The sequence below is a fragment of the Ranitomeya variabilis genome, chromosome 2 (genome assembly GCF_051348905.1).
Source record: "Ranitomeya variabilis isolate aRanVar5 chromosome 2, aRanVar5.hap1, whole genome shotgun sequence".
NCBI classification, from domain to species: domain Eukaryota; kingdom Metazoa; phylum Chordata; class Amphibia; order Anura; family Dendrobatidae; genus Ranitomeya; species Ranitomeya variabilis.
In genome coordinates this window covers 381,955,904-381,972,865 of record NC_135233.1, presented here as the reverse complement: position 1 = coordinate 381,972,865, position 16,962 = coordinate 381,955,904, and the positions used below count along the sequence as shown (strand labels likewise).

General features: G+C 46.2%; 1 protein-coding gene across 2 annotated transcripts in view; it reads right to left on the bottom strand.

Annotated features, from left to right (window-relative positions):
- Window positions 1-8,865: 8,865 nt before the first annotated feature.
- The window catches only part of LOC143806159 (H-2 class II histocompatibility antigen, E-S beta chain-like), a 287,273-nt gene continuing 279,176 nt past the window's right edge, over window positions 8,866-16,962 (bottom strand). For both annotated transcript variants that reach the window (XM_077286171.1, XM_077286169.1), the window contains one exon: window positions 8,866-10,078. In XM_077286171.1, coding sequence (XP_077142286.1) covers window positions 10,062-10,078 — 17 coding nt within the window. In that variant the 3' untranslated portion in view covers window positions 8,866-10,061. The remainder of the gene's footprint in view (window positions 10,079-16,962) is intronic.

Sequence of the window (16,962 nt, the reverse complement as noted above, 5' to 3'; positions counted from 1 at the left end):
TTTAACTATTTGTAAGTGAGATTCCTATCTACAACAGTGTAGACTAAAATGCCCCCATCCAGTGGCTATAAACGGGTACTACACTGTCCCTACCCACTAAACACAATAGTAAATATGATCATCGCAGCAACAGTAAATACAAAAACATGGGACATTTTTACAGTAGTACAAATCAGCAATAAAACATTATATCAAACAGAGCATACGGTACGGGGGCGAGTAAGGAAGCAAGACATGGTAATACACATAAGTGTAGCAGTACCAGAATAAAAGAGTGATAATACACCAAGTTAGTGTAGTAGTGTCACATTGTACGGACAAATATATATAAAAGGCAAAAAGGAACAAAATGATGCATCATGTCCCCTACAGATCATAAGCTCCTCCTCACTATGCTCTGCTCAATTGGCCTCAAGGACACCGTTCTCTCCTGGTTCTCTTCCTATCTCTCTGACCGCTCCCTCACTGTATCTTTTGCTGGTTCCTCCTCCTCTCACCTTCCCCTTACTGTTGGGGTTCCTCAGGGATTGGTTCTAGGCCCCCTCCTCTTCTCTTTGTATACTGCCCCTATTGGTCAAACAATCGGTAGATTTGGGTTCCAGTTATTGATTAGCGAGTGTACTCGTTGCTCGGGTTTTCCTGAGCATGCTCGGGTGGTCTCCGAGTATTTGTTAGTGTTCGGAGATTTAGTTTTCATTGCCTCAGCTGCATGATTTACGGCTGCTAGCCAGCGTGAATACATGTGAGGAAAGCCTGTTTGTTAAGGAATTCTCACATGTATTCAGCCTGGCTTGCAGCCGTAAATCATGGAGCTGAGGCAATGAAAACTAAATCTCCAAACACTAACAAATACTCAGAGACCACCTGAGCGTGCTCGGGAAAACCTGAGCAACGAGTATACTCGCTCATCACTAGATCCAGTACCATCTCTATGCTGATGACACCCAATTATACACTTCTTCTCCTGATATCACGCCGGCCTTTTTAGAAAACACCAGTGATCGTCTTACCGCTGTCTCTAACATCATGTCCTACCTCTAACTGAAACTGAACCTGTCAAAAACTGAACTCCTCGTGTTCTCCCCCTCTACTAATGTACCTATGCCTGACATTGCCATCTCCGTGTGCGGTTCCACCATTACTCCCCAGCAACATGCCCGCTGCCTTGGGGTCATACTTGATTCAGAGCTTTCATTCACCCCCCACATCCAATCATTGGCTCGTTCTTGTTATCTGCACCTCAAAAACATTTCTAGAATTCGACCCTTTCTTACTTTCGACTCTGCAAAAACTCTCACTGTTTCTGTTATTCATTCTCATCTGGACTATTGTAACTCTCTATTAATCGGTCTCCCTCTTACCAAACTCTCCCCGCTCCAATCTGTCCTTAATGCTGCTGTCAGGATCATATTCCTCACCAACCGTTACACCGATGCCTCTACTTTGTGCCAGTCATTACACTGGTTACCTATCCGCTGCAGAATTTAGTATTAACTTATCACTCTCACCCACAAAGCACTCCATGGCTCAGCACCACCCTACATCTCCTCCCTGGTCTCAGTCTACCACCCTACCCGTGCCCTCCGTTCTACTAATGACCTGAGGTTAACATCCTCAATAATCAGAACCTCCTACTCCCGTCTCCAAGACTTTTCACAAGTTGCGCCAATTCTTTGGAATGCACTCCCCAGGTTAATATGATTAATCCCCAATCTCCACATAGTTTTAAGCGTGCCCTAAAAATTCATCTGTTCACACTGGCCTACCGCCTCTATGCATTAACCTAACTATCCCTGTGTGGCCCATTTAAAATTTTCACCATAATCAGGCTCCTCACATCATGTTCTCATACACTTTATGCAGTTAATAGCCTTCTGTGTCTGTACGGTTACATACTTAGGCTCATAACTGGTTCATGCATCCTTACACTATGGCTGGTCCGAACAACGAAAGCAATTGTTACCATCCACCTCTCGTGTCTCCCCTTTTTCCTCATAGTCTGTAAAGGTACCTTCACACGAAATGACTTTGTAACGATATCGCTAGCGATCCGTGACGTTGCAGCGTCCTCGCTAGCGATATCGTTTAGTTTGACACGCAGCAGCGATCAGGATCCTGCTGTGATGTCGCTGGTCGCTGAATAAAGTCCAGAACTTTATTTGGTCGTCCGATCGCCGTGTATCGTTGTGTTTGAAAGCAAAAGCAACGATACCAGCGATGTTTTACACTGGTAACCAGGGTAAACATCGGGTTACCAAGCGCAGGGCCGCGCTTAGTGACCCGATGTTTACCCTGGTTACCAGCGTAAAAGTAAAAAAAACAAACAGTACATACTCACCTGCGCGTCCCCCAGAGTCTGCTTCTTGACACTTACTGAGCGCCGGCCCTAAAGTGAAAGTGAAAGCACAGCGGTGACGTCACCGCTGTGCTGTTAGGGCCGGAGCTCAGTCAGTGTCAGGAAGCAGACGCTGGGGGACGCGCAGGTGAGTATGTACTGTTTGTTTTTTTTACTTTTACGCTGGTAACCAGGGTAAACATCGGGTTACTAAGCGCGGCCCTGCGCTTAGCAACCCGATGTTTACCCTGGTTACCCGGGGACCTCGGCATCGTTGGTCGCTGGAGAGCGGTCTGTGTGACAGCTCTCCAGCGATCAAACAGCGACGCTGCAGCGATCGGCATCGTTGTTGCTATCGCTGCAGCGTCGCTTCGTGTGAAGGTACCTTAAGCTTGCAAGCAGGGCCCTCACTCCTCTTGGTATCTGTTTTGATCTGTGTTTATTGTTATGCTGTAATATCTATTGTCTGTACAAGTCCCCTCTAAAATGTAAAGTGCTGCAGAATTTGTTGGCACTAAAGAAATAAAATTATTATTATTATTTATTATTAAACCTTTTTACACCTGCGGTTTTGCTGCAGATTTGACTGACTCCATGGTAGTCAAAGGGTGCAGAAACACTGCAGATCCGCAAAAAGAATTGACATGCTGCGGAAAATAAAACGCTGAGAATCCGCGCTGATTTTTCCGCAGCATGTGCACACCAATTCTGTAATTCCCATTGTTTAACATTGGTTGTGCACTACATTGCAGATTTGATGCAATTCCGGGTGTCCAAAAATGCTGCGGATCTGCAACGTGTGCACATACCCTTAAACTGTCTTTTGCCGGCAAGGCCCATCTGATTAAAATGATCTCTCTCTAAAATACTTTTTCCCTTACAGACGCTGCCAGTTCTATTATCTAAAGCTGATGACACGTTTTTAACAAAAGTTTTCCGGCAATTTATTTGGGGCTCAAATTGGGGCTCTAGAATTAGTATTTTTAAGCTGCAACAAACTAAATCCTTAGGTGGCCTTAATCTCCCTAATATACGTCTATACAGTATAGCGGCTGTCTTCCGCCACTCCCCTGGACTGGATCTATGCCTTCACCGGCTTCACTAATACTCCAATAGATGAGGCGACGTGTAGACCTTTTAGTCTCCCTGCTCTGCTCCACGTACAACAATGCGAGGTCCCAGTGGAGGTTTGGGATAACCTCTCTACTGTGGTCAGTAATCTTGGGATAGCACCATGCTAGACGAATTAGTGGACTTAACCCCCATATTTCGGTGTTTCTTCCCTTCCGAGGCAATCCCTCCTTTCTACAGGGAAGGCCACCTCTCATCAATCGTGTGCTTGGGAATAATGGATGTAGACTGGTTTGTGACATGTTGGCGGACAATCAATGTCCTCTTACTTTAGAAGACACTGTCTTTAAATACCCAATCCTGGCGGAAGATAACTTTACTATTACTCATGTTAGACATTATGTAGATTCGGAACTGCAGGATATACCGGACGACGTTAGAGTGCACCCTCTACACTTAATCTCCATTAAAGCCAACGCGGGGAATTATTCTTTGAGTTTTATATACAAGTCACTGAAACCTTCTATACAGTGGTCAGACTCTTCACTGGGCCCGGGGAGATGGGTATCTCAACTAACTGACTGTCAGGTAAAAGACCTCTTGAAAGCCACATTACGTATTAACTTTATGTTACTGTATGATAGTTACACAACCATGACTCTCATGATATTCCATAGAGCATATATCTCACCAGAGGTTAAATCTAAAATGTCCTCCTCAGGTGATTTTCCCTGCCCTAAATGTTTATATTCTCCAGCTGATATTTTTCATTGTTTCTGAGACTGTCCAAAAATACGGGAGGTTTGGGATACACTCTTGCAACATCTCACTAATAACTTTGGTGTATCTATTTCTCTGGAGTCGGCCATATTTAATATTCTCCCACAAGATCAGTTGGTGAGGCTTTCTACTCAGCAGCGCCGTATTCTATTTGTCTGGGCGGCAGCCACCCGCAAAAGTATTCTTCATTTATAGGCACAAGATAATACGCCTTCTTTGATCTTAATTACTACGAAGGTAGCCTATCTTTTCAAGATGGACTGGATAGAGTCCATACTGAATAAAGAGAAATACACTGAACAGTTTTTCCTTACATGGTCTTCTTTTATTAATGCCCAGACATTATCTGTACGCCAGGCAATTCATGGTTGCTTCCAATTTACAGACTGGTACATAAGAAAGCAAATGGACGGCAGAACTCCTGTTGGGCTTGACTGATATTGTGCTATGAAGGTGTGGATGTGTGCCCGGGGGGAGGGGGGGGTGTTGTAGTTATAATACACTGTCTATTGTTCAAAGTCCTGCAAAACTCTCTTTGCTAAATCTTTTCTAATGCTGCTGAATAATCTATGTACCCTATGTTTATTGTTTAATAAATACGGTTTTATAAAAAAAAAAAATAGCTGTATTTTAACTCTGTACTATGGAAAGGATCTGGCTGTATTCTGCAGAGCCAATAAGCAAATGGAGAAAAAAAAAACGTTTGCTCTGGATTGCTTTTAAATAAAATAATCAGGATTAAGAGGGAAAAAAAATATTCCTGGCCACTGATACATGGGGTTATGTATATGCGGTCAGTATATGTAATAGGCAGCAGCAGAAAGTAATGGAATGCACCCTCTTGCTGTATGCAATAAAGTATGCCACATACAATGTCTGCCTACCTATCACTGATATCTATACACCCCGTAATTAGTCCTTAGAAGGACTGTTGGTTTAGCTGGATTTGTGGATTCTACAATGGTATACCCACACTGATACCCCACCTATTCTGTCCCTAGCTCAGCAGCATCTCTCCCTACACTGGTGATTCTGGAGGTGACTGTGATGAGCAGGGCGGCGCCAGGTCTGATATAAACCTGATGACGCTGTGCGGTAAGCCAATCACTGTAATGCCACAACCAACATGGCTGCAGCACTACAGTGCGTGGCAGACAATCCTTGCATGTTGATTGGTGCTCTAAAGAGCGCCAAACATTCAGGGCGGGGACCCGAACTCCCGCCGAGCAACCACGGAAATGCTCAGCGCTCGCCGTGCATCACGAGCTCTGATATACTAGGGCGAGTACCAAGCATGCTCGCTCATCACTAATTACAAATATTTATGAAGCCCCGGAGATACTTTTTCTGACATATATATACACTGTGATGGTGGTTGCAACTCGCTTAGGCCGGTTTCACATTAGAGTTTTGAGGAGCTGCAGAGGGCTGCGGACTTCCTCCGTGAAGCCCTGCCCTCGGCCTCACCTCCTCCGCTAGCTCCGCCTACTTCTGCATGTGGCCTGTGTACCTATCTTTAACATTAGGTACGCAGGTCGTGCAGCTGTATGCGGAAGCTTCCGCATGCATCGTTTTGACGATGCGGCGACCAGCGTAGGACGCAGCTGGTTGCAAGCATCCGCATACAGCGGCACGACCTGCGTACCTAATGTTAAAGATAGGTACACAGGCTGCATGCAGAAGTAGGCGGAGCTAGAGGAGGTGCGGCCGAGGGTGGGGCTTCACGGAGGAAGTCCGCAGCCCTCCGCAGCTCCTACAAACGCTAGTGTGAAACTAGCCTTAGAGGGAAGTAATTTATAAACGATCTCTGACACTTATCTTATTACAAAAGTGTCTGAAGATAATGTTAGGGGGCTTGTGCTGCCCTGGGGATAGACATGGACCCTGCTCACACTATGTGACAGTATAAATACATTGCCAATTTTTATGTAAGTTATTGGCATTAGTGTATAGAACAAAAAAGACACTGCAGCTCTGACCAAGATTTTGTGATGTGGTGACCCCAAGAACATCATATGATCTTAGTGAGATCTGTTGATTGGATGAAAGGCATCATGTGACCCACCATGAGACCACAGAATCAGGAAGTGCTTTATTTTCAGCCCCCATTGTCTAGTGTAGGGGTCTAACATACACAGTTCATGGGCCGTACGTAGCCCCTGAGTCTGTCATCTGCATCCCACAGGGCATCGGAGCTCCTGAAAAATACTCAGGACAGCAAGTAAGAGGGTGTCTGGTTCCTCATCACGACATCACGCCGGAGCAATAGCAGAGGGTCATCATACCATGTGTGTGGAGGAATTCACTGTGTGGGTATTATACGATGTTTGGGGGCACCTTTGTTGGTATCATACTTTATGGGTGCAATGAAAGGGCAATCTAGGGCCTTCAATAGTAGGAAAATTACTTTGTAAGGGCTGCAAAGTTGTGAGATATGTTCTTCTGTGACCCTGCTGAATAATAAGTTTTGTTTTTTTTTTGGGTGGGGGGGCGGGACCCAATTAGAACTTCTGCTATGGCGGCCTCAAGATTTCTATGTATGCCCCTGATTGTAGGTTTAACGTTCCATATTGCGACTAAGTAACAAAAGAGGGGAAAAAAATGAAAAAAATTGTAATAAAAAAAAACCAACAGCATACAATAAAGTATAAAGAAACTGAAAGAAAATATATTTCACCACTAAAAATGTTGTTTTATGCCTAGCTCCCAACCGTCCCTCATTGTGCGGGACTGTCCCGGTTTTGCGCCTTTACCCTGCTGTCCAGCACGGGACGCTCTGATCCTGCAGACAACAGGAGAAGAAACCGACACGCCCCCTTGTGTTCAGCCATGCCCTTAACCCTTCCCTATGCAGTGCAGTGTACGTATCCCTGCACCCACAGAGCCTTAAACCACATATTGGCTGCTCTGTGCGCACAGGACCTGTGATGAGGTCACAGGGGGAGGAGTCAGGGGTCACATGATCGGGACCTCCGTGGATTGCACGACTCGGCTGTGCTGGTTGCTGGATGAGGTAAGTATGCTGCCTTGTGTGGGGTCAGGAGGTGTTTACAGTGTGGATGTAGCAGAGCCGTGTGCGTATGAGGTGTATGGAGCAGAGCCGTGTGTGTATGAGGTGTATGGAGCGGAGCCGTGTGTGTGCGAGGTGTATGGAGCGGAGCCGTGTGTGTCTGAGGTGTATGGAGCGGAGCCATGTGTGTATGAGGTGTATGGAGCGGAGCCATGTGTGTATGAGGTGTACGGAGCGGAGCTGTATGTGTACGAGGAGTATGGAGCGGAGCACGTGTGTACGGAGCGGAGCCGTGTGTGCAAAGTGTACGGAGCGCAGCCGCGTGTGTAGGAGTAGCTATGTGTGACCATTATACGGTACGAAGTATCATGTGCGGCCAATATACAGTATGGAGCATCATGTGCGGTCATTATACAGTATGGAGCATCATGTGTGGCCATTATACAGTATGGAGCATCATGTGCGGCCATTATACAGTATGGAGAATCATGTGTGGTCATCATACAGTATGGAGCATCATGTGCGGCCATTATACAGGTCATTATACAGTATGGAGCATCATGTGCAGCCATTATACAGTATGGAGCATTATGTGTGGCCATTATACAGTATGGAGCATCATGTGTGGCCATTATACAGTATGGAGCATCATGTGCGGCCATTATACAGTATGGAGCATCATGTGTGGTCATTATACAGTATGAAGCATCATGTGTGGCCATTATACAGTATGGAGCATCATGTGCGGCCATTATACAGTATGGAGCATCATGTGTGGCCATTATACAGTATGGAGCATCATGTGCGGCCATTATACAGTATGGAGCATCATGTGTGGTCATTATACAGTATGAAGCATCATGTGTGGTCATCATACAGTATAGAGCATCATTTGTGGCCATTATATAGTATGGAGCATCATGTGTGGCCATTATACAGTATGGAGCATCATGTGCGGTCATTATACAGTATGGAGCATCATGTGTGGCCATTATACAGTATTGAGCACTGTGTGGTCATATTTTTTTGTTTATAATTATTGTATATGAAACAGTGTGATCAGCAGTGCTAAATGGGTGTGGTTGGGATGTGGATATGGGTGTGACTAATTACGAATGGGTGTGGTCAGAGGCGTGGCCTAAAATTTGCCGCGGCGCGCAACGCGTCGCAAACTTTGTCCCTCTTTCCCATCTTCAAAAGTTGGGAGGTATGTTTTATGTAAACATGAAAGTGAACAAAAAAAAAGTACACTGCATCCGGAACGACCCAAGCTATAACACTGCACAACAACCTGTACAACGGACGCCATAGAGAATAGATTAAAAACACTGCAAAGTGGAGCTTTTTCATTTTACGGATACATACAAAATGGAATAAAAAGTAATCAACAAGTTGTATAGAGAAAAAAATGGTATCACTGAAACATTTCATTCTCAATGAATGCGGCCCAATAACTTGAATTTTTTTCTATGTACGACCCATTTAGTTGGCCAAATTTGAGACCCCTGGTCTAGTGGGTGAACAATGAGTGTACTTGTACCCATTAGGATGTCTTAATCCAGGCACCATGCTGAAGGCCTTTTTTTATTGAGGCCATAATAGTGTCTTCTCTTTATATGAACTGTAAAAAGCCTAAACACTGTACAATAATAATGACACAAAGAAGCAATTATTTAGGAACCACATTTATTTTATTCTGCATGGTACATTTTAAATCATTTCATGAAATATTCTTTTAATTTAAGAAGCTTTAAATCTCCCGTCTTATGTAATAAAAATAAAAGCCGAAAGTCACAACAAATGCAGATATGAAGCAAAATCAATACAATGTGAGTCTATGGGTATCCGATATAATGCTGCTAATCATTTCTGCGATATATAAAAGTGTTGTCTGCTGTACACCTGATAATAAAAATGGTCAAATGTTCCTAAAACTGATAAGGGAAAAAATAAAAAGCTTCCAAAAGGTTTGTACCTGAAGTTAATGAGGTGTTACAGGGAAGCAAAGTTATTTTCTGAATAGCAAAACTGCACGCAACTAACAAGAAGTTCCATATTTACCCTCCGCAGCGCCCGATCCTCGCTAGTCAAATCTTCAACATATAGAAAGAGCCTCCTCGGCCAGTCACCGGCGGAGGCAGTCACCAGTGTAACCAGTAATCGGCTGAACAGGCATTTGTGTCGTTTTCCGATGTGTTAAAGCAGAGAGCAGCTGGAACCGGGCATCGCGAAGGTGGAGTGTGGCTTCATGTTATTGCTTCTATACAGACAGTGACATTCAGAAAATATTCCGACTTCCCTGGAGCGCTCCTTAATGAGGGGGAAATGCGACAAATGTTACCCCCTAATGGGGCAGAAGGACAGGAGGCGCCTTCTAACTCGGCTCCTTCATGTTGCCACAGATCCACATCTATAGGACGACTGATGGAAATCTGCTCCATTGGGCCAAACTCTTCTTGCTCCTGACTGTGGACTCTTCGAGCTGCTATATTGGACTATTTAGACGGATACAAGAAGAAACAGGTGCGATTTCCATTGTGAACACCTCTCTTTCTACATCATCTTTTATAATTTCTACCTCCGGTGAAGAAGATTAAATTTAAAATGTTATTTTACCCAATGTTTTTAACAAGTGTCAAAAAAATATTTCAAAAACACAAAACCCAAATATTTTCAACAAATGTACTTAATTAAAATATTCCCCCTAACCTGCACATATTGCAAAGCAACGTGATACACGGCACATTTATTGCTCCCTACACATTAATAAAAGCCTTGGGGTGAACGTCGGGTAAATCCTCCTATTTGTGTTAGAGACTGAACAGTTAGAAGCTGAGATTTGCATAAAAACAGATATGATCCAGATTACTGCGACAAAAACCCTGTAAGAAAAATATAAAAAATATTATTAATCCCTTCAGTCTATGTTTAAGGGAACGTTATTAATTATTTCAGGAAATTACTTTGTCATGTCCTTATATGAAAAGGCTATTTAAGCCTATAACAATAATAAATGGTGCAGCGGAAGGATGTGTGCAGTTTGTTTTTTACATTTTCCGTTTGCAAATGGTTTTACATAATCTACAAATATTTTGTGTCTTGTATACAAAACAATGTGCAGATATAGTTACAGACTACATGAAACACTGCGGACAGTCTAATACTTCAGTCATGTGTAATTTTCTTCTTTCCTATCACTTTTTTATAATGTACAGGTGTAGAAAGGGATGATCTATGGTCAATGGTCGCAAATATATTAGGCAGCAGGACCGGGGTCTGATCTAGGAGATTACCTTCTTAGTTATTCACTAAGGAATCCTTCAAACTCTGATCTGTGTAAATATCACATTTTCTAAGCCACATCCAGATGGACAAACATAAAAATTATGATGTGAATCCATTTTTTATGTGAAATATCAGCACCAGATTTCACATAAAATAACTTTATTGTTCAGATTAAAAACATAAGTTGCAAAAAGCAGCAGCAAAAAATTATTAAAGCCATATACATGAATAGTAGAGAATGGTCAAAAACTAGTTACCTGGAAGCCTGATTAGACGTGCGTCCATTCTCTACCATTCTTGTATATGGTTTTAATCTTTTTTGTTGCTGCTCTTTGCCACTTATATTTTAATCTGACCAATAAATCTAATTTTTTATGGAATACTGCGAGTGGTGACTTCTGCATGGATCTACCTACATTTGTACAGAGGCAGGGGCGTAATTACCACGGTCGCAGCGGTCGCCGCTGCGACCAGGCCCGGCGGGAGTGCAGGAGATTTCTCCCTCACGGCAACAGTCAGAGGTGTATCTAGGGGGAGGGGGCAGCCAGGGCATGTGAGAGATAGGAAGCAGCTCCAGTCAGCACGGTGAGACAGCTTCTCCTGCTCTGCAGCCCCGGGACAGAAGGCGAGAGCAGAGGGGAGGTGCGGGACAGCACAGAGCTGCTGTAGTCAGGAGAAGCTGAGGAGCTGCACGTTTATATCAGCCTCCCCTGTACCAGAGAGGAGAGTGTGACATGTGTGTATGAGCTGGTATCGTGTGTGTGTGATCTGTAGTATGTGTGTGTGATCTGTAGTGTGTGTGTGTGATCTGTAGTGTGTGTGTGTGAGATCTGTAGTGTGTGTGTGTGATCTGTAGTGTGTGTGTGTGTGTGTGTGTGTGTGTGTGTGTGTGTGTGTGTGTGTGATCTGTAGTATAGGTGTGTGTGTGTGTGTGTGTCTGAGGCAAGGGCGTAACTACCACAGTCGCAGTGGTCGAGGCTGCGACTGGGCCTGGCAGGTCAAAGGCACCCGACTCCCCCCGCCGCTGCTGCCGCATTGAACTATACTAGCGTCTATGACGCCGGTACAGTTCAAAGCAATGATGGAGGAGAGAGCGTCAGCTGAGGCTCCCTCTCCCACCATTCCCCTCTGCCTCTGACACTACGGGTGCGTGATGACATCACTTCATCGCGCACCTGTCCTGTCTGCAGGACCCAGGCAGTGCAGCATCTGCACAGGTGATGGCAGCCGCCATATTGGCAGAGCCTGTGGTGACTTCTGGGTCCGAGGAGCATTCGCCTCTGGATCTGGCGGGGGGCACGTGTACCGATCCGCCTAGGAGGGGCATGCCGCAGCCGCTCAGCCATGTGGAGGATCCAGGGATGAACATGGAGGTGTACGGGACCGGCGGCAGTGAGGTGTGTCTGTTGCCCGTGTGTCGCCGTCTTTGGCCCCCTGTGACATCAGCCCTGTTTCCTGCCTGCTCTCCCGTGCCTCATGTCCTCAGAGGTCCCCAGGTTCAGGTTATTGTGCTCCTCCAGGCCCCCGTATTCGCCTTGTCACTCCTCCTCTGGTCCCCCAATGCTCCCCATCTCCCATGCCCTGAGTCCTCCTGCTCCCCCCATGCATTCCCAGCCCCTTGTCCCCATGTGACCCATCTGCCCTGCTCTCAAGTCTCTCCTGTCCCCTTTCTCACCGTGTGTTCCCCATCTACCCTGTCCTCGTAATCCCTGTGCCCCCTTCTTCCCTGCTCCCAAGTCTCCCCATCTTCTCCTGTCCCCTTGCAACTCCGTCTACTTGCGTCCCTATTTACTCTGCCCTCAGAGTCCCCTTGTGTCCTCTTGTGCCTGTCTCCCTTGCCCCCTAGTCCCCGTGAGTCCCCTTGTGCCCTTCTCCTCTTCTTCCTGGTCCCCATGAGTCCCCTTGTGTGTTATGGACCTGGTGGTTAGGAGCACCTGGAATGACCTGATAGTCAAACTGCAAAAATAGAGCGAGCTCTGGGAAGTGGGAGCTCTGCTGACCGCAACCCTAATCCTATTATCACACACACTAGAATTAGCCGTGGATCGTGCCTGACTCTGCCTAGACGACTCTTCACAGCCTGAGAGGTAACTACCCCTAAAGAGAAATATAGCCTCACCTTGCCTCAGAGAAATTCCCCAAAGGAAAAGGGCAGCCCCCCCACATATATTGACTGTGAGTTGAGAGGAAGGCACAAACACAGGAATGAGACAGGTTTCAGCAAAGGAGCCAGACTTACTAAATAGACAGAAGATAGATAAAGGGATCTTTGCGGTCAGCACAAAAAACTACAAAAAGCCACGCAGAGTGAGCAAAAACCCCCCGCACCGACTCACGGTGCGGTGGTGCCACTCTGCAACCCAGAGCTTCCAGCTAGCGAGACAATATCATGATAACCAGCTGGACAGAAACTTAGCAGGTACTCACAAATATATTCAGCACACAAATGAACAACAAATGAGCTTAGCAGGGACTTAGCTTCTGCTGAAGTAGACAGGTCATCAGGAGATCCAAGTGAGATCTGAACCAGTACTGATACATTGACAACTGCCATCAAGTAACGATCTGAGCAGAGTTAGGCTACGTTCACATTTGCGGTCAGCGCCGCAGCGTCGGGCGCCGCAGCGTCGCCGCATGCGTAATGCGCCCCTATATTTAACATGGGGGCGCATGGACATGCGTTGTGCTGCGTTTTGCGCCGCATGGCCGCAAGCGTTGGACGCAAGAAACGCTTCAAGTTGCATTTTTTTTGCGTCCAACTTTCGGCCAAAAAGGACGCATGCGGCGCAAAACGCAGCGTTTTAGCGTGCGTTTTGCCGCGTTTTTGTTTGCGTTGTGCGCTGCGGCGCCGACGCTGCGGCGCACAACGCAAATGTGAACGTAGCCTGAAATAGAGGAACCAGCCCAGTCCTAAACGATGCAGCTGAGGAAGCCACTTCAAGACCAGCAGCTCCACTTTCAGCCACCAGAGTAAACCCACGGACAGAACTCACAGAAATACCATTCCTGACCACAGGAGGGAGTTCGAGAACAGAGTTCACAACAGTACCCCCCCCTTGAGGAGGGGTCACCGAACCCTCACCAGAACCCCCCGGCCGTTCAGGACGAGCCAAATGAAAGGCACGAACCAAATCGGCAGCATGGACATCGGAGGCAAGAACCCAGGAATTATCCTCCTGACCATAGCCCTTCCATTTGACCAGATACTGAAGTTTCCGTCTCGAGATAAGAGAATCTAAAATCTTCTCCACCACATACTCCAATTCTCCCTCGACCAACACCGGAGCAGGAGGGTCAACGGAAGGAACCATAGGCGCCACATGTTTCCGCAACAACGACCTATGGAACACGTTATGGATGACAAAAGAAGCTGGAAGGTCCAAACGAAATGACACAGGATTGAGGATTTCCGAAATATTATAAGGCCCAATAAAACGAGGCTTAAACTTAGGAGAAAAAACCTTCATAGGAACATAACAAGATGACAACCAAACCAGATCCCCAACACGAAGTCGAGGACCAACACGGCGACGGCGGTTAGCGAAACGTTGAGCCTTCTCCTGTGACAATGTCAAATTGTCCACTACATGAGTCCAAATTTGCTGCAACCTGTCCACCACAGAATCCACACCAGGACAGTCCGAAGGCTCAACCTGCCCTGAAGAGAAACGAGGATGGAAACCAGAATTACAATGAAAAGGTGAAACCAAAGTAGCCGAACTGGCCCGATTATTAAGGGCGAACTCAGCCAATGGCAAGAAGGTCACCCAATCATCCTGATCAGCAGAAACAAAGCATCTCAGATAGGTCTCCAAAGTCTGATTGGTTCGTTCAGTTTGGCCATTTGTCTGAGGATGGAAAGCAGAAGAAAAAGACAAATCAATGCCCATCTTAGCACAAAAGGACCGCAAAAACCTCGATACAAACTGGGAACCTCTGTCCGACACAATGTTCTCCGGAATGCCATGCAAACGAACCACATGCTGGAAAAACAACGGAACCAAATCAGAGGATGAAGGCAACTTAGGCAAGGGTACCAAATGGACCATCTTAGAGAAGCGATCACAAACCACCCATATGACCGACATCCTTTGAGAGACAGGGAGATCTGAAATAAAATCCATGGAAACATGCGTCCAGGGCCTCTTCGGAACCGGCAAGGGCAAAAGTATCCCACTGGCACGAGAACAGCAGGGCTTCGCCCGAGCACAAGTCCCACAGGACTGCACAAAAGCACGCACATCCCGTGACAAGGAAGGCCACCAAAAGGACCTAGCCACCAAATCTCTGGTACCAAAAATTCCAGGATGACCAGCCAACACCGAACAATGAACCTCCGAGATAACCCTACTAGTCCATCTATCAGGGACAAACAGTCTCTCTGCAGGACAGCGGTCAGGTCTATCCGCCTGAAACTCCTGTAGAACCCGCCGCAAATCAGGGGAGATGGCAGACAAAATTACCCCCTCTTTGAGAATACCAGCCGGCTCAGAAACTCCCAGAGAATCAGGCACAAAACTCCTTGAAAGGCCATCAGCCTTCACATTCTTAGAACCCGGAAGGTATGAAACCACGAAATCGAAACGGGAGAAAAACAGTGACCATCGAGCCTGTCTAGGGTTCAACCGCTTGGCAGACTCGAGATAAGTCAGATTCTTGTGATCCGTCAAGACCACCACGCGATGCTTGGCGCCCTCAAGCCAATGTCGCCACTCCTCGAATGCCCACTTCATGGCCAACAACTCCCGATTGCCAACATCATAATTACGCTCAGCAGGCGAAAACTTTCTAGAAAAGAAAGCACATGGCTTCATCACAGAGCCATCAGAACTTCTCTGAGACAAAACAGCCCCTGCTCCAATCTCAGAAGCATCAACCTCGACCTGAAAAGGGAGTGAAACATCTGGCTGACACAACACAGGGGCCGAAGAAAAACGACGCTTCAGCACCTGAAACGCCTCAACGGCTGCAGAGGACCAGTTCACCACATCCGCACCTTTCTTGGTCAAATCAGTCAGTGGTTTGACAACACTAGAAAAATTAGCGATAAAGCGACGGTAAAAATTTGCAAAGCCCAGGAATTTCTGAAGGCTCTTTACAGATGTAGGCTGAGTCCAATCATAAATGGCCTGGACTTTAACTGGATCCATCTCGATAGCAGAAGGGGAAAAAATGAAGCCCAAAAAGGAAACCTTCTGAACTCCGAAGAGACACTTAGACCCCTTCACAAACAAGGAATTAGCACGAAGGACTTGGAACACCATTCTGACCTGCTTCACATGAGACTCCCAATCATCCGAAAAGACCAAAATATCATCCAAATATACTATCATGAATCTATCCAGATACTTTCGGAAGATGTCATGCATAAAGGACTGGAATACAGATGGCGCATTAGAAAGCCCGAATGGCATCACCAGATACTCAAAATGGCCCTCGGGCGTATTAAACGCGGTTTTCCATTCATCGCCCCGCTTAATACGCACAAGATTATACGCTCCTCGAAGATCTATCTTGGTAAACCAACTAGCCCCCTTAATCCGAGCAAACAAATCAGACAATAGAGGCAAAGGGTACTGAAATTTGACCGTGATTTTATTAAGAAGGCGGTAATCTATACAAGGTCTCAGAGAACCATCCCTCTTGGCCACAAAAAAGAACCCTGCTCCTAACGGTGATGACGACGGGCGAATATTCCCCTTCTCCAAGGACTCCTTTATATAGCTCCGCATAGCGGCGTGTTCTGGCACAGATAAATTGAAAAGTCGGCCTTTAGGAAACTTACTACCAGGAATCAAATTAATAGCACAATCACAATCCCTATGAGGAGGCAGGGCACTGGATTTGGGCTCATCAAATACATCCTGGTAATCCGACAAAAACTCAGGTACTTCAGAAGGAGTGGAAGAAGAAATTGACAACGCTGGAACATCACCATGGGCCCCTTGACAACCCCAACTGGACACAGACATTGATTTCCAGTCCAATACTGGATTATGGACCTGTAGCCATGGCAAACCCAACACGACCACATTATGCAAATTATGCAACACCAAAAAGCGAATATCTTCCGGATGTGCAGGAGCCATGCACATGGTCAACTGGGTCCAGTACTGAGGCTTATTCTTGGCCAAAGGCGTAGCATCAATTCCCCTCAATGGAATAGGATGCTGCAAGGGCTCCAAGAAAAAACCACAGCGCCTGGCATATTCTAAGTCCATCATATTCAGGGCTGCGCCTGAATCCACAAACGCCATAACAGAGTAGGATGACAAAGAGCAAATCAAAGTAACAGACAAAAGAAATTTAGGCTGTATAGTACCAATGGTGACAGACCTAGCGGACCGCTTAGTGCGCTTAGGACAATCAGAAATAGCATGAGTGGAGTCACCACAGTAAAAACACAGCCCATTCTGACGTCTGTGCTCTTGCCGTTCAGCTCTGGTCAAAGTCCTATCACATTGCATAGGCTCAGGCCTCT